Source organism: Thunnus maccoyii, chromosome 5 (assembly GCF_910596095.1).
Source record: "Thunnus maccoyii chromosome 5, fThuMac1.1, whole genome shotgun sequence".
Lineage (NCBI taxonomy): Eukaryota > Metazoa > Chordata > Actinopteri > Scombriformes > Scombridae > Thunnus > Thunnus maccoyii.
Genome location: NC_056537.1, coordinates 29,670,606 through 29,697,431, shown reverse-complemented (window position 1 = coordinate 29,697,431; position 26,826 = coordinate 29,670,606). Strand labels below are relative to the sequence as shown.

Sequence of the window (26,826 nt, the reverse complement as noted above, 5' to 3'; positions counted from 1 at the left end):
TGTCTGTCTTCAGTCTTCATCTGCCTGCTTTTTCTATTTTTATCCAGTTGTTTGTGAGCCTGCACTGGGAGTGACTCAGTGTCTCTAAGCTCCAGTCCACTTTCATCTACCCCTGCCACACACACACACACACACACACACACACAAACACACACACACACAAGCACACACACTGCTCAGTTCCCTCTCCATCAGATAACGTGGACTATTATTTGGCAATGTGGATCAGTCTGTTGAGAGACAGCAGTGGCAAAAACAAGGTATAAAATTGGGCAGAGCTTAAAAGCTATGATATGTCGACAGTGTTTTGAGGGATTGTTGATAGACAAATATTGGCTGCAGCAGGACAGGGTTTGTCAAACAGCATGAAATTAGCATGCATCAGCATTTAATGTGTTGCATCATTGAACAAAACATTTAACCATAATTGCTTGCAAAATTGGCCATTTTTGCTGCTATAAAATGTTGCCAAGGAGAAAGAATTGACAGCAGAGGGGAATGTAAGGTCTGGTTGGCCTTATTAGACACAATGTTTTTCAAGTAAGCAGACAAAAGTGGAATAAGTCAACCTTGCAGCTTCTCCAGAGTGTATGAGGAATTCAAAATGGGTTAATGCTTTATTGTAAGCATTTATAGGCAGTATATAAACAATAAATACTTTATTTATAACTCATTATAATGTAGCTGTTATCAGATGAAAACACATTTTAAATGTTTATTAATTTATTTCTCAACAATTTCCACTCCTCCTGTGAAGAATTCATGACTGGTAAAATTTGTTTGAAAGTTTAAGAACACAAAAGAGTTGTAATCATACACACGGGTGACAAATTAAAGGAAAAACTGGTACAGGTCTGAATGCTTGGCCCCTACAGAGAGGGGATCTGGTGGCTCTGTTATGCTGTGGGAACACCATTGAAGAATGTGTTCCTCAGCCTTGGCATTGATTCTACAGTCTCTGAACTCTTCTGAAGGGATGATTCTTCAAAAAGATATTCCCTCATTTGGTGTTTTGATGATGGTGGTGGAGAGTCTGTCTAACACGTCGGTCCAAAATCTGCCATAGGTGTTCAGCTGGTTTGAGATCTAGTGACGGTGAAGGCCATAGCATATGATTCACATCATTTTCATACTCATCAAACCATTCAGTGACCCCTCGTGCCCTGTGAATTGGGGCATTATCATCCTGGAAGAGACCACTCCCATCAGGATAGAAATGTTTCATCATAGGATAAAGGTGATCACTCCGAACAACTTTGTATTGATTTGCAGTGACTCTTCCCTCTAAGGGGACAAGTGGACCCAAACTATGCCAGCAAAATGCCCCCCAAAGCATAACAGAGCCACCAGATCCCCTTACTGTGGGGGCCAAGCATTCAGACCTGTGCCGGTTTTTCTTATAATTTGTCACCCGTCTGTATATATAATCATCTATCTCCATACTGTATATCCTCATACATCATATATAATCTTCTTAATAGTTGTTTTAAATGCATTTGGAGTTGAAGTTGCTTACAAAGACATCAATAAGCACTTGAAAAGGTTCCCTATATCTGCTTACAGCTACATTACATTGTGTTGTAAACCATTTATTCGTTGTCTCACTATGGAAAACACCACATTTTTGATGGTTGGAGGATTGCATCATAGGACTGAGCTCATTTTCAGTGATATATGAAATGAAGTACTTCAGTTTCTAAAGGGCCACCCTATGAGCTATTGGTGTAGGAGGACATGAGGACATGAAATCCTTTGCAGTCAGGAATATGGCAGCAGCATATAAAAACTAAAGGAAAGAGCTCGAATTTAATTCCATGCTCATTCCATTTGAGTAAAAACATAAAATGAAAGATTTCCTAATGAAATGCAAAACCCAAAGGTGGGCTGTTGGAATAAAAGAATGTGTCCCTGAATGTAATTAAAACCAAAGGGCTGCTTGAGAAACTGGGGCTAAAGCTTTGGCAAGTGCTGGCAATGGGAAGTGGCTCGAATAAAGGTGGCAGCTATGTGTAATTTTAAAATCAGGGCGAGTGTTGTTTGATTTTTTTTTTTGCAGAGGAGAGGAGAAGAGAGGATGAGGAGAGAGGAAACAGCCACAGCTGCTCAGTGTGGTTAAAGGTAGAGGGTAGAGGAAGGTGGGCGGAGTATAGTTCCAGAAATATAAGCTTTGACTCACCACCAATTGTTGTCTGTATGTGTTTTTCCAGGACACAGTTAGTCAGATTTATGACTGTTGAAGGCTAAAGCTAAAATATGCCCTCGAGGCAGATTTGGCTTAAAAAAAAAAAAAAAAAAAAAAAAGAAGCAAGGATTATAAATATTCACAGTCTGATGCATTTGTATTCTAAACCCATAGCTCACTGCCTGAGTCCAGACCTTTGAATCCTCCTACTCCACCGAGTTGACTGATTCAGGAAATGTAATGAGTGTTACCTTTCTGTTATGAGCGTAACGAGTTGACATTTTCTGTCTGATATCAGGCAACATAGCTCAAGTACAACATGCTGTAGAAAAGGATGCTGTGCACCTCATATCCAGTAGAATGAATCAGTAGCACTGATTTCTTCTCATATATTCTTTGTCTGGTTCTTTGCAGCGTATGTGCTTTGAAATAAGAACACAAATCCTCTAGATATACAAACATCACCATGTTTTTAGGATATATGTGCACAGCTTTTGTTGAAATAAATGTAGTGAAAAAAGCTCACATCTTGAATTCTTCCCCTCTCTGTGTCTCTCTCCGTCACAGGTGGAGCGTGATGACTGCGGCCCCAACAACGTGACGCTGGGTTACTACGTGGCCAGCAGTAAAACTGTCTACATCTCCTCCTTGGTGGTTGAGGCGCTGAATGTTTACGGTTTTGACAAGCTGTTGTCGGACATCAGGCAGCACACCCCATTGGTTAAGGCAGTTCTGGTTCCCGTGGCAACCTGGGTGCCCTCTCCAAGTATTCACCTGCAGCTGAAAACAGGTGATGAAACCTGATGGAAAATAAGATAAATCAACCTTAACATAAAAGAATATAACAACAACAACAAACAGAATCATTATTACAGTCAGATGATGTTAATACTAGAGGTGAAATGTAAGAGGATAAAGAATAGCAGAGGTAAGAGATATGCAGAGAGGAGGAGGAAGAGAATATGAGCAGAGGGAGAGCAAAGAGATAGAAAATGCAATGAGAGAACAGGGAATGGGACACAGGGGAAGAGTAGAGCAGAGACAAAATTAGAAAATTCTGATTACATGTCTGCTCTCCTTTACTCTTCTCTGATACCCTAAATCCCATACAAACTCCCATGATTGCAGAGTAAAGGCAAATTGGTCCATTCATTTAGTCAGCCTCTTAAGCCTCTTAAAAAACACATTTCTGCATGCACACAGACACACAGACACACACACACACACACACACACACATATCTACATCAAGTCTTCTGGGAACAACGGGAGGAAAACTGTTGCAATTAACACATTGTTATTTAAAAGATAAATATGCAGATTGCATTTTTTAACTAAGAATTTTTAGTTTGTAAAATCATGTTGCTCAGATTCGATTCAGTTCACTAAACAGAATTTATGTGGGATTTATGTAGCTTAGAATGTAGATATTTTACATACTATAATTTCTTAAAGCTGCACTAATCAATATTTTTATATTGACAATGGGTTTAATGCCTACGTGTTATATGAAAGAGGTTGTTGGTAGAGAGTTATCCCTCAGCTCTACAGATTGTTTTTTGTGTCTTCATTGTTTTGGTTTAACAGCCTGCAACTTCACTGTTTTGTCTCAGTCTCACTACTGCAGCAGGAAGCTGTTTTCAGCACAAAAAACTCACTGTTCACCACCTGCCCACCACCAAACAGCAGACATATGCTGGGGAAGATAGTGGAGCATTTAGCAGCTAGAGACCCAGATTATTTTCTCAGGAGGAGGTAGAGAACAACACAGAACTTAAAGCAGAGTGATTATTGGACGTGTCTATTGTTTTTCCAACGTAGTTTAGATGAAACCTAGCCCACTTCCGTATGATGAAAGCCTAGACGGAATGACGGCTGCGTTCCCATGGAAACCACGCTCATGCACAAATGCATAGTATTACAGTCATGTTTCTTACAGGGAACAATATACAAAAACAAACTCATAAGTTATTGCCGTCACATCGGGATACACAGCAGATGTGGTAGAGATTGTCATCTATTCCTATAAAAGGTACAAGATGGGTGCATAGTTCATGTGAATAGTTTAAACCCATCCAGCTGGTCTCTATCAAAAACAATGACTTTGACAGCATTGGAAAACCTGTAATTCATGAGTGTTAGGATCGACACATACGTCCCTTCAGTTGCTGTCAGGCCAATAAATTAACATTATTAAAGGTCTTTGAACTGACTGCATTCCACAGTTAGGAAATAGCACACTATTTAGCTAATTCTTGTCTCATTTGTGGTGACAATATGCCCCCAATGTTGTAGTATCAGCTTGTTCTGATGCCCAATTAATTATGTTTAAATCATTCTGATGACGTTTTAGTTTATAGAAAAATGTCAGTTATTGTAAGATCTTTTTTTTCAAACCTTAAAAAAAGCACTTATTACCACTGAGTGATAGAGAAATTGGAAATGTTAAAATCCTACACATAGTAGTAGGGAAACAGTAAAGTTCTGAGCTGTGTCCATAATACATTGAACTATGATACATGGCCAGATGACATATTTCATTGTTTTTAGTGTAATGTATACTGTAGTAAAGACTCTTTCCATGTTGGGGTGAACTGTATGTGAAGTGAACACTTGAGGCAGGAAAAAAAAATCCATTTCTATCTTGTTTAGCCCATAAACCATTAATTCAGTGTATACCAATTTACCAGCCACAGCATAATTTGCATAAGATTACCAACTGGGTCAACACTGTTTGTGCCTGCAATGTGTTGCAGACTATGAGACCAGTGAGGGATATAGAGTCTTAATGCCTGTTTTTGGGAGATGGAGCCTGCACTCATAAGCACCACAGCGTTTGAATTTAGGTCAGAATATTGTTCCACCTCTCCTATCCCTGTCCATTTAAAGGTTTTAAAAAGAATGGAGAAAGGGAAGACAAGAGTGCATCGAGAGAATGGAGGGTAACTGTCTGCGGCAAAAGGACTGCGACAACATTAATAACATCTTCCATAATCTGCTGATGGACTCAATATTGTTTACCCTGTTCCTCCCCAGTGCAGAGCTGAATGACGCTGACAGACAACAACTCTTTTTAGTTGTTCTCATTCTAGATAGCGGCGATAATCCTCTTTATCTCTCTCTCTCCGCTTAGGACAACATCTATCTAGAGCGCTACTTTCATTAATACCATAACCACAGTCCCAGATGCAGATTCCATATTCAGCTTGATTAAATAGATTATCTCTAAATAATTTCCCTCTTTTGCTTCAGTTTGTATTTCTGCAGCAGATAGCTTGTACATGCATTTCCATTAAACTTTTTCTAAATCTAATTTCCTGTCTGCCCCTCTCCCCCCCCTCTCCCAGTGTTGAGGTTTGTTGGCCCGACAGACAACATCTACTCATGCAGTTTTGTCCAGATGTTGGAGCAGAGGCTGGAGAACGCCTTTGACGAGGCTCAGGACAAAGTGCTGGAAACCTACAACAGGCTCACCGTGGAGGTAATGCATGACTTCATGGAGGCTATTTTAAGAGCGAAATCCAGACAACCAATTATGTCATATTTTCATGTAGTAAGCTAATCAGGCTAACGTGAACACTCAAGCTCTAGTTGAAATTCTGGACACTTAGAACAGCACAAGTTTTTACATGATGGCTACATTACGGCCACATTGTTGTTTTACTGCAAATTAACACATAAAACACAGAAAATTGCTCCGTAATTTTTCAATAAAAGGTCATAAAGTCAAGACAGTTTTGGTAGCAATTTACACTTACAGGAGGGAGTGACTACAGAGGCACATAATGGTTTATTTCTGGAGACACAATCAAAGCTCGTTCCTCTACGGTGCTGTTTTATGCTTAAACAGTTTCAGTTCTCTTTGCTCCTCTTGTTCTCCGCTTCTTCCTCTCTTTCTCATTTTCTATCACTTTCTCTCTGGCTGTCAAGGTACTCTCATGACTGCAGGATATACATGCACATGCCATCATAATCATAAAGTAGGTCTCAGCAAGCAGAGGCAGATATAGGGTCGATTCATAATTTATGCTCTGAAATATTTATATTCATGGAGGAATGTGATGGGAATTCCTCGTATCTTGTATCGTCATCCACTTTACTACGGTGACTCAGTCACATTATTTTCAGAGCACCACACAGGTCCTATTATATTTGGAAAAAAACATTGTTCATTCAAAGTGTCATACTGTGTCTGGGGCTCTGTTATGCATTCTTCATGGGCATCTTAGACATTTGGTATAATACCAATAGATATTTCTGTATGAATGCCTGAATTATACATGTGCCCACTGCTGCCTGTTTTTGTGTGTGCTATGAGTAAAGAATTTTAAAATAATTCTTGTATTGCCCCTGTGGGGCACATAGTAACCTAGTAAATGGTTTATTCAAATAAAATATTGAATTGATGTGTTTGTGTGTTTATTGTCAGATCCAGAGTGTGTCCCAGGAGCCGGGCTCTCCGTCAGTCTCTCTGGTGTATGTGGTGAAGAACCAGGACGCAGTTCTTAATGGGACGATCTCCAGCGGCCTCCTCAACCAGCTGACTGCTGAGCTGGTGGGCTACTTCCTGTTCTACCCGCCCCTGGTCATCGCTGAGCGTACGTAACCCCACGATGAACCCTAGATGCTGAGTTTCAAGTCAGACATGTGCACATGTGCCACATAGATCTAATTCATGATCAGTTTATTTGACTGTGACCTCAGCTCAATGGTTGGTCATCATTTCTTCATCTCTTCAGGAGAGTGCACTCATGTTTAGCTGGTGTAGCTAATTAATGATTTCTGATTAAACAGCATGCTGCACAAATAGAAGCTTACACTACAAACTGAGTTGATTAAAAGATAAAAGACTATACAACTATATAAACATTAATATATAAATATATAAACATCACTTTATCAAAGGTATCCATATAAACAGAAACATGAGAATTACTTCACCCAACATGTCAAATACATCAGAGTAATGTTTACTTTGTTTTAGATGCTGCTACATAAAGAACCCCACCTCCACCCCAGCATCCAGGTGCTCAGTACATGTATAAAAGCTAATTGTTATGGTGGATACCAGTGTTCTACTTTATTCTATGTTGAATCCAAACAGATCTGATGATCACAGAGTTTTTCATATTAAAAACGGTATATTCATATGCAAATCAGCAAGTGAGGTCATCAGGCAACTTGTCCGGATATTTGGAGCAGCCAGCAGCCACATGAGTTGGCACCACAGCCTGTGGACATTTCATTCCTCACTCATGGCTCACTTCTGTGCAAGCACAGAAACAAAGAGTTGCTTTGCTCCTTTGGCAACACATAAAGACGTGGCTAGCATTGTCTAAGCCACAATTAATGGTTTCTAGCCAACAAATTAGAATTCAGTGAGGGTGCTCAGTACTCTTTCACTTGATGTACCTCCAGGTCATCTTCTCAGAGGCACAGCAAGACAGTTATGATAAATTTCTAATCATTCACAGAGGGCTGTAAGTGAAAATAAATTCAGCAATTATCTGTGAATGGAGCACATGGTTCTGACAGTTGAACATTTAATGCAATTATGTAATTTGTTTAGCTAAATAAACAGCCTAACACATCAACTTTTAAGTGCCAGAGCTCATTTCCATAACACTGTCAAATCCAACATTATTTATGGCTGTCATTTTAAGTTTCATACAAACTGACATTTCACAGCACTGAAGCACATCGCAGATCCGGATCTGTCGACATTCTACTGACTTGACATCATGTTGTCCTAATGGGTGTTACTTAAAACTCACTCTGACAAACCAGAAAGATGCTCTCTCTATTAAAGTCGTGTTCATTTATAGTTAAAAAGTTGACTTTTTAGACATCGAAATCCTTGTTAGAATTTTCATCATCTATTTAACTTCAAAGTATTAGCTTCCTTTCTTACTTTCTTCCTCCTTTTTGTTGCACCTTTCGCATGATTTTTTTCTGAGGTAAAGACAGCACTAATAATCGACTTAGACGTGCTGATGTACGTCTCGCATTAAAATATCATTACAGCAAAAAACCCTGAATCCACTAAGTTTGCCAGGAAAGTCTGAGGGAGCCATATTTTTATAACTAGCTTGAGTGTTACCCTGAGGCTGTGAAGGTTGACTTGAAAATACAAAATCAGGGATAGAGACTGTGCCCACATCCCATCTCCATGTGTTTTTATGAGCAGTAAAAGGAGAGGAATACGTGTTCAGAGCTGTGCTTGAATCCTAAAAAAAGATTTTTGCACTCAAGGCTTTATTTCAGTCTTGAAAGGCTCACCAGACAAGGGTTGGAGGTAGGAAAGAAGGTGGCCAGCAGTGAAGGATTTAAATATTGACATGGGGGGAACAAAGATATTTTGAGTTGAAAGGGGGGGGGGGGGTAGAACATGACCTCGTCCAACCTAGTGAGTCTTGGTTTGAGTTTTCACAGTGATGAGGCAACTGCTGCTGTTTGTTTTCTTCACTGCACAGAACTGGACATTAAGAAGAGTCCAGTCTCTTCATGCTAATTTTATAGTCATTACATAACAGTTGTTGTCCTGCTCGTTCTCTTTAACAGTGTGCTTCTGGGCTGAGACAGACTTACATAGCATATGTAGGGTGCCTTCTTCAACACTGACTGCTGAGAACCATTGAGTCCACTGCAGGGCAATGCATGATTCATGACTTAGCGTATGTTTGACCTGCTTCTCGAAGGGGGTATTCAGAATTACTCTATATTGTGCAAGCAAAGACGACTGTCAGATTATACATTATACTATGATCTCAAGAAATGTCTGGTTTCAACCCTGTCTCCTACAAAATACGTATATCCAACTCATTTGTTTTCCAAATGTGTTTTGGAGTTGCCTGGATTAACACCACTGGCTATACATTTATTTCAGTACAGGGTGTGTGGCATCCTATTACTGCATACTTATATGGAAGAGGTCAAGATGGATAGTTGGGCAAATAAAGAATGCCATCATCCAGAGGGTTGTTAGGTTTAGGGTGGTAAAAAACCTGAAAAAGTGTGACCCATCTTGTGCTTCAAGACAGCATTGACTTTCTTATGAGGGGAGGACTCTGTAGGAAAACACATCTAATACATTGACAGTAAAGGTTTTGCAGAGACGGTTAAAGGATAACAGTTTGACATTTTACAAAATACACTTCTTTACTTTCTTTCCAAGAGTTACATCTCACGTCTCAGACATAGTGAAATTGCAGTTAGAGTGTCTTTAGCTTCTGCTACATGACATGGAACATATGGACAGGGCATAGTTAAGAGAGGGATTTAAATCAAATCCTTCATATATCACTGGATCACTCAAAAGTGAACATGGCTTGGCAATACAAAGTTACAAAGCTATACAGAGCTGTAGCGTACCTCCACCTCCCTCACTTACACTGTCAGATCAGAAGACAGAGGAGGAGAGGACAGACACCACCTAATACATCACTCCGCTAGCTACTACAACCGACAGTCTTGTGCAGTTTTATATGATATGCAGGGTTAGCTAGTCACCATTTGATTGGATACATTTATGAATATGCACCTGAGTTCAAGATGATTTATATTTTTCCTTTTTTACAGAAAGAGAAAAAAAGATACAAAATACTCAAAAGTGTTTTTTAACATATATTTTGCATTTAACAAGAGATAACTAAACAATTAACAATGGAACACAGGATTTGTTGTATAATGTATTCTGAATTACGCTGTGTCTTTAAGTATGGAGCAAGAGCTAGGAGGCTAAAAGAGACAAAAAGACTGCAAGCATGGAGAAACAGCTAGCATGGTTGTTTCCGAATTTGAAAACAATCCTCCTATTAACACCGCTAAAGCTCACTGCACAATGTTCATTTAATCCATACACAAATAGTAATATAAAAGTAATTTGTGATTTAGGGGGAGTTACATTCTGTAACCATTTCTCAGCTGGGTGCAGTGAATTCCTGAAGTGTTGTCGTCATAGTGAGGTCACATGGCAACCACTGGAGACACTGCATTGAAGTGCTGGCGAACAGATAAACCGTTGCCCATGAAGAAACAGTGACAACACCTAACTCCTTCTAATTTTTGAAGTTTGGACAGGGCCAGACTAGCTGTTCCCCCATACTTTTAGTCTTAACACTAAGCCAAGCCAAGCCGATAGCCTCCCATTTTTAGCTCTACACTTAACACTCAGACATGACAGTGGTATTGATCTTCTCATCTAACTCTCAGAGAGAAATACATTGAGATTCCCAAAATGTCGACCTATTCCTTTAATATACATACAATTATATAACATTTTCTTATGTTGATAAAAACTGTAACCCTGACAGCATTACAAAACATATAGGCTAATGCAAATTAAATGTTACAAGTTCAACAAAACAAAAGAGGTATGACATTGTATTAAATGCATACTTTTCATAATGCAAAATTTGGAATGTTTACAGGACTAAACTAACGTGGTGTTCAGTTACCTACAGTAGGTGTAGGCCAAATTAGATCCGTTCAGAGCAATCTTGTTATCTTTATTGTTTTCACTATCTGCCCCATGAGCAATAATTCTGTGATATGACATCTAATTTTGGCCAATTCACACCCCTACACCAGCAAACAGTGATTGATGCAGCAGTACACTTGGACACTGTGTTTGTTTTGACTCCAATTATTAAAAGACATTGCAGACATAAATGAAAGACCATAGTCCTCATAGATGAACCACAAGAGCTCTGTTTGTATTGCACTCCAGTCTCTAATGCCATCTGTGAGATTTTAAAAGGGCAAACAGCTGTACAACTCCTATCATCTGAATCATGCCATAGGCAGTCTGTTGTCCATGCCCCTTGAATGAGCTAATTTTAGCCTGGTGAGATTAGATTAGTATCTATTTGTGTGTGCTCTCAACACCCAAAGGGCTGAAACATCACACTTCACATAGTCACATCTAAACCCACTCGGCATCACCACGGAAACCCTGTCTGTTCCCTTAAAAACAACTTTTTTTACTTATCACAGAAGGATGAGGGGATGTTTATGGAATCATATAAAATGATAAAATGAATTAATGTCCTGTCAGTGATCGGGGTTAATTGCCCCGACATGTACTTGTACAGACACACTGACTGTGGTTATACTGAGAGCACAGATGGATGATCAATTCTCATGTGATCAAAGCAGTCTGAATATTGACCTTCAGTGGTTGTTTACATGTAGATGGGTCAATGTGGGCAGCTGCATGCATGTCTACAACATGTAAACATTTAACTGGAGAGTACACTGTGCCATGCAATGAGCAGGAGATTCATTCATGATCTGTACTTTGGAGGATAAACAGTATGTCCCCAATCAGCTATACAGCAGATTCAAATGTATACACTGCTAAGAAGGCAATACATAATGTTTTATTTCAGGATGGTGCATTTTTTGTTTGCTACTTGCAAATTTCTGTGGCTTAGACAATATTTGTCTGGCTTTAAAAAATCATAACTCAAGGCTCACACACTAGCTTTCTCTGGAAAAAAGCCACAGTGAACCTTCATTTAAGTTCATTTTTGGTTGGATATATTTATTGGTTTTCATATTTTTCCACAATAAATAAGGACATAAAAAGTGAAACAAAACAGAAAACATTAAGAGAGAAATTGTGTATAGTTAATTAGTTCATCATAGTGGCATACATAAACTAAATTTATTTCACTTCACCAGAAAGTACGGGGTTGGAAGGATGTCTTGGTTTCCAGTTAGTGTATAAAAAATCTTCATATTTTTAGGAATGTCTATAAGTGGCCTTTTGCAGCATACAACAGCTTGTCCATGGTCTGGCAACTTGAGAGGCTCTTCAGCCATTGACTAGCAGTTGGTGCTTTCAGCTTTCACTGATCTTTCACACTCAATATTTTTCTTAATTTTAGAGGGTCATTTTTTTGCACTGTTCATATGATCATTTTTTATTTATATTTGTTTTATGGCAAGATTATTTGGAGTTAAGTGGCTATTGCTGTGATATTTTGAAACTGTCCATGGTATCAGTTGTCAATCAAGAATCTGATGTCTTTCTTTGCTGATGATATTTGAGTCTTATTGCCTGTTGAGCCAAACTCTGGAAGCTTTCAGTGGCCTTGCCAAAGAAATAGGTCTTATTCTTTTTATTCCAAACAATCTGCTGCTGAGAATACAAAAGACATCACTTCAGACATCACTTACTTTTAATGGACAAGACCAAGACTGGTGGTTAAGGAAAGAAAATATCACAAGCTGGATGCAGTTCAGATCAATCATGGAGAGAATAAAAAGTCATTTTATTATTAGAATGGGGCAGGAGCCTATTCTTTGTCTTTTCTTTTTTTGAGGGGAATTATGCAACTTCATTTTCCAGCTGGTGTGTGGATGAAAATCATATTTGTTTCCCCTGAGCTGCTCCTCTTGAAACAGATTCTGTAAAGGGCACTGAATGAGTCTGAACCCTAACACTTCAGTGCAGTTCATCTTAAATGCTAAATGTGAACTTGTTTAAATTGGAGAAACACTAAGTGAATGTAAATGTGCTCGTGTACAAACACTTGAGGGAGGCAGCAGCAGACAGGCAGACAGTCAGAGAGCTGAGTAGAAACACTGCAGCGCCATTGACTTGAGTTAAACACAACTCTCGGCAGACAGCCAACTCGGAGGAGTTAGGTGGAGACAGATGGTGAAACAGGCAGATGGGAAATAAGGAGAGATAGGTTGACGGATGAATAGGACACAGAAAGAGGCTGATGGACTGAAGGAGTGATGATGAGTAGATAGAGACAGAAGGAGACAGTCAGTTGGACGGAAAGGAGCAGGCGTTTTAGGAGAAGAATAGGCTGACAGGTAAACAGGTAGGGAATGAGGCAGGCACAGAGGCACGCAGGCAGAAAGAAAGGGTGAGAGGTGGTGTAGATGGATAGAGGAAGTAGACAGTGAGAGGTAGGAAGGTAAAGGGTGATAATGAAACCTGACAAGGAGTGTTTAATCGGATTTTATCATCCGTGCCGGGGGCCAGAGCTAAAATTCTCCTCCTCTGCAGATCTGTCACTGTGCCACACAAACATACTGCTGTCACATTCATAGTGCTCTAATGGATCCCTAAAAAGCTTTAAATCGTATTGATCAAATGTAAACTTGTCTCAAAGAGAACATTTTTTTAGAACATTATTAAAGTTCTCCTCCACTCAAAAATGTGTTTTTCTTCTTGTTCCCTCAGTTGGATGTTCAACCTTTACTGTGTAGAATGATGTATGTGCAGAGTTTGACACTTGAAGGCTGTTTTCACATTTATCTGCCGAAGGAGGAAAGTCTGTCTGTGCTCACCTTGAAGATGTGATCCTACAGTATGAGCATGATTTGTGACATCACAACTAGTTTAGAGCCAATCATGGTCCAGTGTGTAATATAACCAAGTGTGATGTGGAAACTTGAAGCCTCCAGTGGACAAGCACTGAGAATGGACTTTCAGTGAAGCAGGAGTCATCCTGCATCCAACAATTAAACTTTTGAAATAAAAAATGTTTGCATATTCACAGATTCTGGATTTTTCAATGAGGAGAAGGAGGGTATGCCATTTTAAGGATTATAATGAGATAATTCAACTTATTTGTGGAGACACAAATTATTATTCAAAGCAGAGCATTTTTATAAATCTTAAAACATATCTGGAGGGGATCTTTAAGGGTTTTTCCAATTAGGTTTCATGCTGATGCTATCAAATAAGTATGGGTAATGGTAGTGACAGATTTTTAATGTTTCTCAATGTCTTTGCACATCCTTAAACATGTAATGTCCTTTTGCAGTTTATTTAGTAATAATTGTTTCAGAACCTCTAGATATGTTCAGGTGGAAATAAGTACTGCTAACTGGTTGTAAGGGGTAATGTTTAATGTTAGCAATAGACAGCTACATACTTAACACTATTATCATATTGTCACAGGCTTGAAACTCAGTGTATAAAAAATGTTGTGTTACTTTAGAGTTACTTTATCATTGAGTGGTAGTTCAGTTAAATACAAACATATATTTATAAAGCCTGCAGGTTTTCTTGTGCTTTCACCTGTTGGTGGAAGGCTTCCATTTCTTTAAGTTACTAATTGGATGCCAAACAGTGTTGCATTGCATTGTTATTTTTTTGGAAATTTAAACCCTGAAGACAAAAAAACTATCACGGTAGGCAGGTGCCATGTTTACCATATTTAACATATATCTCACAGCTGAATAAAAATACAAATACAGATTAAAAGAAAATGTGTGTCAAACTATAGTCAAGCTGCCTTTCTAATTTCCGTTAGATCATTTCAAGGAGAGCTAGCATTAACCAGTGGATGCTGCTGTTCAATTGTAAACTTTCAACTAATATTATTCAGACTAGTCCTGTTAGGAAAGTTTTTTCAGTTCAAGTACAAGGCAGTCAGAATAAAATTCCATATTTTGCAGCATGTCAAAGCATGTTTCAAGTTCAAGTTTGAGGAGCTTTTTGAGCTGCCATTCTGTGACCCTCCTTTACGGTCCTCAATCTGGTTCTGTAGTAGAGACATCAGGAGACACGTTCGACTCGTTTTCACTCAAACAGGAATTAATTTCCTCTGTGACAGCAAAACATGTTATGCAAGCTGCCAGAATCTCCTCTAAGTTACTGGACTTCCCAAACACCCATAGAGCTGATTAACTCTAAAAGACACACTAGAACCAGCCATGCTAGCCTACCAACATCAAGGCTACAAACAACTCATAATGCTCACTTTGTAGGAACAGTAGAGGCCAGTACTCTCTCCATTTACAGAAAACATCTTCTGTTGTGAACATAAAAATGCATAGACCTTAAATATAACACAATGCCTTTTTTAATGTATTTCCAAAAAAATAATTGGGCCAATACAAGATTTTAGCAAAGGAGCACTGGTTGTTTTTTGGGTTTCTGAGTGTTTAATACTGCCGTTTGTAGTCTGCAGCATGCACTGGATTTGAACTTGGAGGCAACAGGGTACATACACAATACACAGATAGCTGGAGGTGGGGGTTCAGTAGGGGCCTAGCAGCACATTTCTGCCCTGTGGCACCCTAACAGGAGCCATGATGTTACCAAGATCAATGTAAGGTTTCAAGATGTGCCCTCAAACTTTTTATATAGAGATTAGAAAAAGGGTTATGGGGTAAATATTTTTAGAAAACTGGGTAAAAATGTGCAAAAAGGTGAGTAATACATAGCAAGTATCATTAATAGCTGGTCTGGTTTTACAAATCCAATTTCAGGTGTGGTTTTAAAAGTCTTACTGTAAATTAGGCTTTCTAAAAACTGTAGATATTCAGCTTTAACTTTCTGTCTCTCCCTCTCTCTCCAGCCCTTGAATACCATAATCTCAACACGTCGATGGCAACCAAGAACTATTGGGTGATAACAGGTAAATTGCTCTTCACACTCTCTCTCACACACACACAGACACACACAGGCAAAAGTGCTACTGGGTGATCAGCGGTAATCAAGAGCCGCATCGATCGGACAAAACAGCAGTTAGTTAAATGCCCTGGCACTCGCTGTTGCACAATTCAGCAGAATCGTATTTGCTCTCTACATTTTCCTTTCCTCCTTTGCTCCCTCCCTCCCTGTCTTAACACCCCCTCCCCCACTCGCTCGCTCCCTCCCTCCCTCGCCTGCTCACTTGCGCTCTCTGTGCTCAGAGTGTCTTTAGCTGCTCTGTTCCTGGGAAAACCTATTGATGTATAATTCAGAGCTTCCTGACTGGGGCAGAGGGGGAGATCACTTCACATCACATCACGGCCGGGTGTGAATGATGCTGAAGTGTGTGTGTGTGTGTGTGTGTGCAGTCTGTCCACTGCTCTATCTCATTTATTGCCTCTAGTAAGAGACACACTCAGGAGCAAGATTGATGCAAGCAAACACCTCTCTGTGTGTGTGTGTGTGTGTGTGTGTGTGTGGTGTGCAGACCGATACATGGTTGTATTTGTTTCTGTGTGTGTGAAATAGAGACAGACAGTGTTTGATCTGTGTGAACCTTCAGCTGTAATATTAGTTTCTGGATGAGCAGCTTTTAAATGGAAGAGACGATTATCCAGTCCTATCTAATGTCCCACTCATCCTCTGTCTCTTGTTTCTCTTTCCCTTTCTCCTCCCTTGTTCTTCTCAACATTAATACTGTCCTTTTCTCCCCTGCTCCTTCTTGACACTCTCCTACCTTTCATTCATCCCATCCTCTCACCCATTTTCTTTTTCTCCTCTTTCTCCCCTTTTTGCCTGCCTGAACACCTCTTTATCCCCTTAATAATTCCTCTGTCCTCTCGTGTCTCTCCACACAGTGATCCAGGATGTGGAAAGCTCTTCCCTGGAGGCCAACTATCAGAGCTTTGCCAGCCTGATGGAGCAGCGGCTGGCTGAGCTATTCCTGGTGGCCGGCAGGCAGGGCTCTCGGACTGCACGTTCCCGGCGGGCCACCACTGTGGGTGGCTACACTGTACAGGTAGGTGGAGACAGATTTTTTTGTGTCACTGTGAGTATTCCTGATGATAGTAGTGGTCTTGTACGATGGTGTTTATTCTGTGTTTATTTAGTACTTACAGTTTTTAAAGAAACAGTTTCCATTTTTTTGAGTGAGGACATATTTGCAAACTGAATCATTTTAGATAGTTTTCAGTTCTTATATGAGTTAGTTTAAGATGTATATTAAGATGTGCTCTTTAAGATTCTACAGCTTTGCTGTGAGGCTATACTTGAGATAAATGCCCACATCAGCATCCTAACATGTTCACAATGATAATGCTAGCATGTTGATGCTCATCAGGTATAATGTTTAGCATGTTCATTGATTTGAGCATTGATTTGCTAATTAACGCTAAACACAAAGTACAACTGAGGTTGATGGGAATGTCATGAGTTAGGTGATGTTAGAAGTCAGGCAATCAAAGTTATTACAATTAATCCTCTGGGTCCATGAAGATGTGTACCAAATTCCACAGCAATCCATCCAATAGCTGTTGAGATATTTCAACAAAGAACTAAAAAGCTCATGGTGGCTCTAGAGGAAATATCAGGGGTTCACCAAAGTCAATAGGACTCATCGTGTATGGACACTGAATGTCTGTGTAAAATTTCATGGCAACCCATTTAAAAGTTGTCAAGTGGTGGACCTACTGACTGACACAATAATATTGCCATCCCTAGAGCCATTAAAGTCATTAGACTTTAAGTTTACAATTAAGATAAGGTTTCACTTAGAGCAGCTTGGTTACTATTCGTTTCAGTACAGAAAATCAACTTACTTGAGACTTGAAAACATACTTCAGGTAGTCCATCACAGTGAACAATTAATGAACTGCATGTTTTTAATTTCCCTTTTCAAAATGTTACTCAACTTGAACAGTAAAGTTTTCTTGACTTAGCAGAGGTAAAGGCACTAAAAGAAAGAAAACCTGCCTCCAGAAAGTGCAGAAATAAGTAACTCACCCTGTCCAAGACATTAGTTAACTATACCAATAGTTTTAAGCATGGAAGTATGGAGGGACAGGATTGACTAGAGAGGTGGTTGATTGGCATTTCCCAGAACAAGGAACTGGAACAACAGAATACAGTAATAATAATAAATAATAATAATACATTTAATTTGTGCCACACTTTTCATTCATAGTGAAACTCAAAGTGCTACAGTATTAATAACATAGAACACACAATATAAAGAAAATACTAATAAGAGTTAAGATGAAAAATCCTTCCTGAATAGAAAAGTTTTTATGCCTTTTTTAAAAGAGACTAGTATACAGTATGAAGTAAGGGTTTCAGTCATAATAAGACGGATCAGTCAAGGGAATCTATTGAACTTCAGTCTCTGCCAGTGGGATTTCAGCCTGCTGGTGTGAATATCAGCATCACCAGGGACAGCTACAGAATCAGCACCCTGGACAGCGCCAGTGACAGTTATGAACAGGGATTCTCCTTGCTGATGCCTTCAAGAACCCTCCGACATCTAAAGAGACTGCAGAGGAGTAGTACATTCATGAATTATGTTTGATTAATTCACACGACCGCTAAGTTCAAAGTGTCAGATGTTGCATTGTCTTTGAATGCACCAACAAGGACAGTTCTCAAAACAGTCCTTTCTTTGCCACACAACAATAACAATCCTTTCAACGTAACCAGTAATCAAATACATTGATAATGATTGTAGGGAATTCAACTAGATGTGATGAATTAACTTGAAGAAACAAATCTTGGGAAATGTGGCTTTCTTTCTGAAAATGAGATGAGGACATTGATACCTCATGTCTGTGTGTTAAGTGTGGAGCTGCTCACTCTAAGTAAATAGGCAAATTTCCCAAAATGTTCTTGAATTGAAGGTTGTTATAAGTATATTGTTTTGTACATGTCACTTCCCCGCCCAGTGTTCCATATTGTGCCAATTAAGACAACGATTGACTCCTCCTGGACTTTATGCCTCACGCACCCTCAAGGTTTTATGGGAAGCCACAGATGACCAGTTTTATGGCTGGAAAGATGGAGGAGGGAGAGGCTCAGAGAGAGAAGACAGAGAGAGGGGGTGTAGTCAGGGGAGAAATCATCCAGCCATTTAATAACACACATCCCTTCTTTTTATGACAAAATCAAATTACCAGATTTGATTAAACCGTGTGATGTGTTCGTCAAATTAGAAAAAAAGGTGTTTGATGTATGATGAAAGGAAACTGAGATTTGAAGTGACTCACTTATCCTCGAGTGTCTTCCCAAAGTGTAGTTATCTTGCAGCAAATGGCTCAGTGCGATCAAAGTAACAGAGCCGATTCTGCATTTTGATTGGGCCACTGTAGATACAGCAGGGATTTCGAAACTGTCATTGAGGGGAGAAAAAGGACTTTGCATTAAATCTGGCCATAGATGATATGTATCTTAAAAATAAACCATCCTTAAAACATTATTTAGACGGAATGACTCCAGAATGGAAATGTATTTGTATGTATTCCAATCAAAAGTCATATAAACACTTTTTTTTACAAAATGTAAACATACTGGACACTATATATCTCTTCTCCCAGATGGTGAGCATACGTCGACTGCCTGGTCCCAAGAAACCAGCAGAGATGACTTACTACGCCCAGCTGAACGGAGCACCTATCACTGGAACCACCGCTGCCAAGACCCTCAGCAGTCTGGACTCCCAGACCATGGCTCTGACCCTGGGCTACTTCGTACAAGTGCAGGCTGAGCGTAAGCTGGTTATCTTACTGTACCATTGTCATAGTTAACATGATTACACATTATTCATGTGAGGGACCAAGCAAGTCAGGCACAAGAGACAATGCAAATTAAGGTTTTATTTACTCGAATATCCATGTCCAGGAGAAACAAACCACTTGAATGTGAACACATTCAACAGGACAAAGTAATGCAGTTCTTCCTGTATACCTCCTATATACTGATATTTTATTCAGAAACTGAGCTACCAATGAGCAAACTGAGCACACTCATGACTGACAAAGAAACAAAAGGAAGCGTTTTTCCTATCTGGCCAGACAATGAACACACAAGAGGGAGACAGTGGCAGATTCAGTTTAGTATACTAAAACAAAAGGATTAACATTAGTTGTAGTCAGTCTCTCATTTTAATCCAAAATATTACGAATAATATTACATCATATTGCATAACACACATTACGTACTGATGAGGTGAACAACTAGAGCACCTATAGCATATAGGTAAGTCAATGCCTGGGCTCACACTTGATGGAATGCTGTAAATGGTATATATGACAGCATATTATTCTAGTGTGTTGTCAAAGAAAATACACTTGTCTCTTTTGTTTACACTGGAAATTCGTAGTTGAAGGTGCTACATGAAGCACTGATAAACATCAGAATATTATCGTCAGTGTAACCAATTTAACCCCAATCACAAGAAAGCTTAAATCTTATTTATTTATATTTATTATTCTAATGTTTCTGAATGACAGCATAATTTCTTGATGTTAAATTGTAAAGTCTAATGACTACAGAGATAATTAGCATAAAAATAAGAGCAGTGCAGTATGTGGACTTTTTTCTGTTTTGCATATTTGCACAGATGATCTTTTCATATACTATATATGTTTGGTATTTAGATGATACATAGATATTATAGATTCACAGTCAACTCACAGACCTCAGTTCTCATTCAACAGCCGTTTTAGAGATGCCACACAGCTTAAAACATTGGCATTTTAACTGCTCCTCAGAGTTTATCTGCTGAACTCAAGCGTAACAGTTCTGGCTCACTGTGACATTCTGTAGCATTTGGGTTTTCCATAAATTTACATAATGCACTATGTATGCAATAAAGCTTTAGAATCTCAAGGCAAATTCTAAGTAATAAACTTATAATCAAAGATTGCAACAGATTTTTGTTTCATTACTGATATCTGATGTTAAGTTCAGAAGATTGTAGCTAGAAAATATTTCTGTTAAATGGCATTCAGAGAACGTTTGCAGCAGGATGTTCACACTGTAGCTGCTGGAGAGGACAAAGTGTTCCCTCTTACTTATTTTCTCCCTCACATTTCCTCAGAATCTATAATTAACAAACTGGAGAGATACCAACAACCATCAGTGCCCCTTCACAGCTCCTCCTAACAGTGCCCAGGTTGGGAACTGAACACAGTGGTCTTATAAAATTCATTGTATTTACCTTAACAGGCTCAGTACAAACAAAATGCATTAGTCCTTAAAATGAAAACACATTCCTCAGGCACACTGGTCTGTGACAGAGCAGCTAAAAAAGAAAAAGTTATTGGGAAAATATTCAAAACTTAAGATTTTAAAAAGTTTTTCATGTTGTACACTAAAGCATAGTTCTGGATCTTGATGTCAGGTCTATAAAGTTATTTTCTTTTATTATGTTTTCTTCTGTTTTGCAATATTTCACAATTTTTGTAATGAGGCTAGAGGTGCTAATAGGCAGAGCCAGACTAGCTGTATCCCTGTTTTCAGTCTTTATGTTAAGCTAGGATTTCCACCTGCTGGCTCAAGCTCAATACTCAGAACAAGACATAAGAGAACAGACATGAGAGTGGTGTCGACCATCTCATCTAAATCTCAGTGAGAATGCATATTCCCCAAAATAACAAACTACTCTTTGAGGTGTGTTCAAGAGGTGAAAAGTGTAATCGTGTGTTTTTTCTGCTTATCTTATGTGTGCTGTCTGATCAATGAGGGGTCGCTCAGTGGCTAAACTGCTCAGGAATGATTGAATGCAACATCAGATGCTAACAAATTATCCTTGCATGTGTGTGTAGCTGTGGTAAAGACGCCGCCCAGCAACCTGTGGATCATGGCTGTTCTGACGCCTCTCTTCTTGCTGCTGGTGGTGATCGTCATGGTGGCCTTCATCCTGTGTAAGAGGAACAGGGTCATCTTCAAAACCGGTGCCTTCCGGACCTTCAAAACACGCTCCAAGGTAAGACTGTCACACTTGGTCAGTCAGTCAGCTTTGTCTCTAACCTGCCTTTTCCAAACATCTACCCTTTTTCTTTCTTCTTCTTCTTTCTTCTTCTTCTATTAAAACCTAAAACCTCACTCTGGGGGTCTTAAGTCTCACCCCATCGTCGTAGCATGTCCCAGAAACTTATTCTACTGTGAAAATGTTGATCTAAGATCACATGAGCTGAATCTAATCTGAATATGTGACACATCACACAGCAAACTGATTGTGTTAAGTTGTTCCTTCAGGTCAGAAAAATTGAAGCCCATCTGTGCGGGCCTCACTCATCTGTTTTCTCGCTGCCCAATAGCCCGTGGTCATTGCTAATCATGCATGCAGCAAAGACTAATCGGCCGAGAGGAAATGAGCAGGGCTCAGTGTACTGGAAGTGAACCTTAGGGTAATGTTGGCCCTTTCACATAACAGCGTTCACTCCAACTCATTTGAGGTTAAATAAAAATCGATTATTTCAAACGAGCATGTGTGTAGTAGATTCCTACCAGCTGGTTTGAACAGGTCAGTTTGTTCTCCTGGACACAGGACAGTACATGACGCCCGAACAACAGCTGCTTGTGTCACTGTTTTCAGTGAAGTGGTAAACAAGCTATAAGCTGGCCACGCTCATGTTTTCTGAAGAGGCTCTTAAAGAAGCTCAGCTTTGTTCACAACACCATAATCTTGAAGTGTTTTTCACATTTGATATCATGATTAGATTCCCACTCTAGTGAGATTTCCTGTCACTGGCTGCACACGCATTGATAACCCGGCTATTGGCCACACTCTGGTTAAGGTCAAGCTTTTCACACAAACTTTTAATGAACTTCCAGAGGAATCTCCCTAATGCTATGAATAAATCAATATACAGAATATTTCTATCCGCAGATCAAAGAGGATTTACAGCTTTGACCATCAGTAAAAGATTCCTTCTTCAACAGAGCAGTAGTAAAAAACATATCTGCAATGTTTCTGGTGCCCCTGACAAAATGTCCTGACTAAATGAGTCGTTAAACTTACCAGGCTGACATCAAAATGTATTGAAAATGCTGTGCAGTTCTTTATAAGAAAACCAAAAGTGAAGCAGTAAGATAGTAATAACTGGTTTTATAGTCCTGGTTTTAAACCGGCTTTTAAAATTTGATAAAACCCAACTATGTTTCCCTGTGTCAACCCAAAATAACTGACTGGGAAAACAATTATCAATACAAAATATAGTCTTGTCCTTTAAAAGCTGTCTGATTGTATGACTGCTTGTGTTTCCTGCACAGTCTAATGTGTTTTTAGGGATGTTGCTACAATCCCTGATAGAATTTGGCGAGAACAATGTTATTAATTTGGATGGGAATGATTGCCAACACTACACAAAATAGACCCAAGTCGTTCCTTTATTCCTCTAATCTAGTCTTTTTAATTAAATGCCTTATTTCTTTTCTATTCTATTCTATTCTATTCTATTCTATTCTATTCTATTCTATTCTGTTCTATTCTATATTAACCCCTCCCTGACCTTGTCCCTCTGACTCTCTCTCTGTTTAGACCTCATATCGAAGGGAGGGCAGTTACCACCACCAGGTATTCACTAAGAAACAGGTGTGGTGGAAGACTGACTGAGTGACTGAGTGAATGTATTTATGAATGAATGAGTTACTGGTTTGTTTGCTGATTTTGACTGACAGAGCCGATCAGCTCGTTTACAACTGCCTTGTTGGCTGCTTATTGCTGTATGTGCTGCCTGTCGTTGTTGCTGGGTAAATTCTTGCATGTGGCTACTGTGCTGTGGACATGACTTATTCCACCATCCTCATTGGCATTGGGAGATCAATAGGAGGTGGGAGAGAGGGGGGGAGGGGAGGGGGGGGCAGTGAGGAAAAGTGAAAAAAACTATAATAGGGGTGTAAAATTCACAACCACGTTCCTTAAGATTTAAATTGTTTAGGTTTGAGTTCGAGCGGCTAGATTAACAAGGAGGCGCTGGCTTGTAAAAGCAGGCAAATGAGCTCAATTTTGTCGGCAAGAAGAAGCTCATAAACATGAAAAGCGGAAAGGAAGCTTAACACCTGCGAACCAAACCAATCTATTTAGATTTTTTAGCATCCATAAAAAGTGACTCAAGCTTGTGTCATCAGCCAAGACTGCCTCACTGCCAGTTCCTTTCCCTTTCGAGCCAGTCGTTTTATCCTCCTCATCTCAGATGAAGCAACTCTCTCTCATCCCACAGTGGCTCAGCAGGAGCCCCTCACAGACCCCTAACCCAATTCTTTTTTTTTTTTTTTTTTCAAATATGAGGTTCCACAGGATTATGCCAGCTAGATTATCACGGCTAGACCTCGAGCAGAACAGCAGTGGCCACAGACGACAGACAGAAAATGCAAAAAACGTTCAAATTCCGGATGCAGCCTGAGAACCATGCAGAAGCTGCCCCTGTGGTTGCTGTTGCTGTGGTGGAGCATGTCAGCTGATTTGCGGGTTATTTTAGTCCAGCCTTTCCCATCCTCATCCCTTAAGAGGCAAAGTGAGCGGCAGGGAAGGATGGAGGGATGGATGGGTGAACCGGGCATTTTCTGTGAATGTAACACGACAGCCCAGCAGGGTGTAAACACCCCAACGTTTGTGTGTGAAAATACATGTACGTGATGTTTGTGTTGCCTGTGCTTTGCTGCATCTCCTTTTTGTATTACATTAACATTTCAGTTTCGGAGCTACAAGGTTTTGTTTGCTTTCACAATCATTTGTAAACATTTAATGTTACTTCTGTTGTGTTTTACGAGAGAGTGCATCAAATATTAAAGAGTCCCGAAATACAATATGAAATCTCACAAGTGGTGCCGTGAGGCTGCAATTGCTGCTCTTATCCACAGTGGTATTTACCCTCTCGCAATCCCGAGCAGTGGCATGCATGAGCAAATGAGATAAACATTTCACACAGGGATTGGGTTTGGGAAGAGCTTGTGGCAATGTGGCAAACTGGAGTTAAATACAAACAGTTGATTAAAAATCTTTCTTGAAATTCTGAAAGAGCTCCTACTGTCCATTCTGACTGCAAAGTGATTTGTGTTTTTTGTTTATTAGCAATTAGAGAGAGATCCTGGCTGTATCCCGACACGAGAATGGTACAGTTCCAGCTTCTTAGACCCCAAAGCCACCAGGATGTGCTAAATGGGGTCATTTAGCACATCCTGGTGGCTTTTTAAGTGATTCAAGTGAAGTGATTCCAATGTAAGACATGAGGGACAAAATCCACAGTCCCCATTCTGTGAACACATGTATTTTAAAGCAAGTTTGACATTTCGGGAAATACACTTATCATCTTTCCTGCTGAGAGTCAGATGAGAAGATTGATACCACTCTCTCATCTGTACGGTAAATAATGTGACTGGAGTCATCAGACAATTTAGGTTAGTGTAAAAAACTGGAAACTGGGTTAAACAGATAGCTTGGCTCAGTCAAAGAGTGAAAAAAATCTGCCTAGCAACATGTTTAAAGCTCACTAATTAACACAATGTGTCTATTACTGGGAGCAGTTGCCAATTACTGGTCATGGTCAAGAAATAGCATATTGTTTTTACACTCCAGTTTTTGTGTTGATTAGTGAGCTTTTTGTTGTCACTGAACTGTGCCAGGCTGCCCCACCCTCCGTTTCAAAGTCTTTATGCTAAGCTAACAAAACTGCCTGCTGGCTCCAGCTAGATCAGATAAGCAGATCTCCCAAAATGTTGAACTATTCTGTTAAAGTTCAGCTGAAGCTGATATGAACCTTCAGCAGTTGATGTTAGCAAAATTGAGTGTGTATCTTCCAAAGTTAAAGTCTTTGTAGTGCAAAAATCCTCTCTTTGTCTTCTCCCCAGACAGTGTTTCCTTGCTGAGCGGCAGTTGAGGGACCGTAACACAAAAGGGAATTTCACACTGAAAAGATTGTATTGTTGGAAGATACCCACTTGATTTAACCAACTCTTTTGGCTTTAGAACTTTTTTTGGCTTTCAGAAAGCATTTTTCAGCCAATATGAAGAGGGAAAGAATTACAGCAACCAATAGCTCTTACAATGTACTGTACATGTGGGCCTTTATACTATATTCTCTCACTTACACTTATAAATACTCTCTTTTAAGCTGTAGTCCACCTCAGTGGTGTTTGTGTGTGTGTGTGTGTGTGTGTGTGTGTGTGTGTTTGTGTGTGTGGCCTGTCACATGAATACTAACCAGACCTAAGTAGAATAATAGACTCAATCAAGTTGATCAACTGTGTGTATTTGTGTGTGCATGCATGTGTGTGTGATCTGCTGCCAGCCCACTCAGCTATCAGTCACCATGCAGGACAAGCTAAAGCTGCAGATCAATACTGTGGTTTCTATGAGGTCTGCATGTGTGTTGAAGCATTAAACAGTGATTTCTGCAGAGTCCAGCTGACTTCATCACTCTGCACGTCTACTGTGCAGCCGGAACATTCTTCAAAATGGTTTTTACTCCCTCTGTGCCTTCATGTATAGGCGTGAAAGCCTCAGATAGCCGGCTTCCATGTGGAGTACAATAGAGGTGGAATCAGCAAAAGTAGAAGCAATCCATTTTTCATTTGTTAGCTGTTCAATGAAAGTACAATGCAGTGTCTGCTATTTAAAGGACTCAAGGTATTTTGCAGCATTGTGCATCAACCTGCTCCAGGAGGAGTTTATCTAACCAGTGCATATTATTATTAAAAGAAGACAATATGTTAGTTTCTCTGATCTCTTCTCTGGCTGGTCAATCCACAACTGAGGGGCCCAAACAGAAAAGGAACAGTCACCTTTAATTTTAAGGTTTGACAAAGGAATGGAAAGAAATGACCTACCAGAGGATCTCAGGTTGCATTCAGGCTCGTAGGAGGTCTGAAGGTCAGCTATATATTTAGGGGCTAACCCTCTATGAGACTTAAAGGGGCCATATTATACCCCTTTTCCACAAGTTAACACAGTTCCCTGGGGTCTTAATAAAATGTATCTGACATGCTTTGGTCAAAATACCACAAGAATCAAGTGCCACAGCAGCCTTCTCATCCTGTTTGCTGTAATTTAATTGCAATAAATGGATCAAAAGGATGCCGAAATAACTGCATCATGATGTTGAGAGGCGTGAATTTATCCTTTGTCAGGTCTGTCTGCATGACAACAAGGAAACAACTTTTAAAATGCTTGTTTTTTGAATGGAGTTCAGATTGATCAGAGCTATACT

At 39.6% G+C, this 26,826-nt stretch overlaps 1 protein-coding gene across 2 annotated transcripts in view; it reads left to right on the top strand.

Annotated features, from left to right (window-relative positions):
* The window catches only part of kiaa1549la (KIAA1549-like a), a 106,834-nt gene that overhangs the window by 48,140 nt on the left and 31,868 nt on the right, over positions 1-26,826 (top strand). For both annotated transcript variants that reach the window (XM_042412236.1, XM_042412237.1), the window contains 8 exons: positions 2,750-2,972; positions 5,529-5,662; positions 6,611-6,779; positions 15,513-15,572; positions 16,486-16,646; positions 19,210-19,381; positions 21,442-21,602; positions 23,160-23,195. In XM_042412236.1, the coding sequence (XP_042268170.1) occupies positions 2,750-2,972; positions 5,529-5,662; positions 6,611-6,779; positions 15,513-15,572; positions 16,486-16,646; positions 19,210-19,381; positions 21,442-21,602; positions 23,160-23,195 (1,116 nt within the window). The remainder of the gene's footprint in view (positions 1-2,749; positions 2,973-5,528; positions 5,663-6,610; positions 6,780-15,512; positions 15,573-16,485; positions 16,647-19,209; positions 19,382-21,441; positions 21,603-23,159; positions 23,196-26,826) is intronic.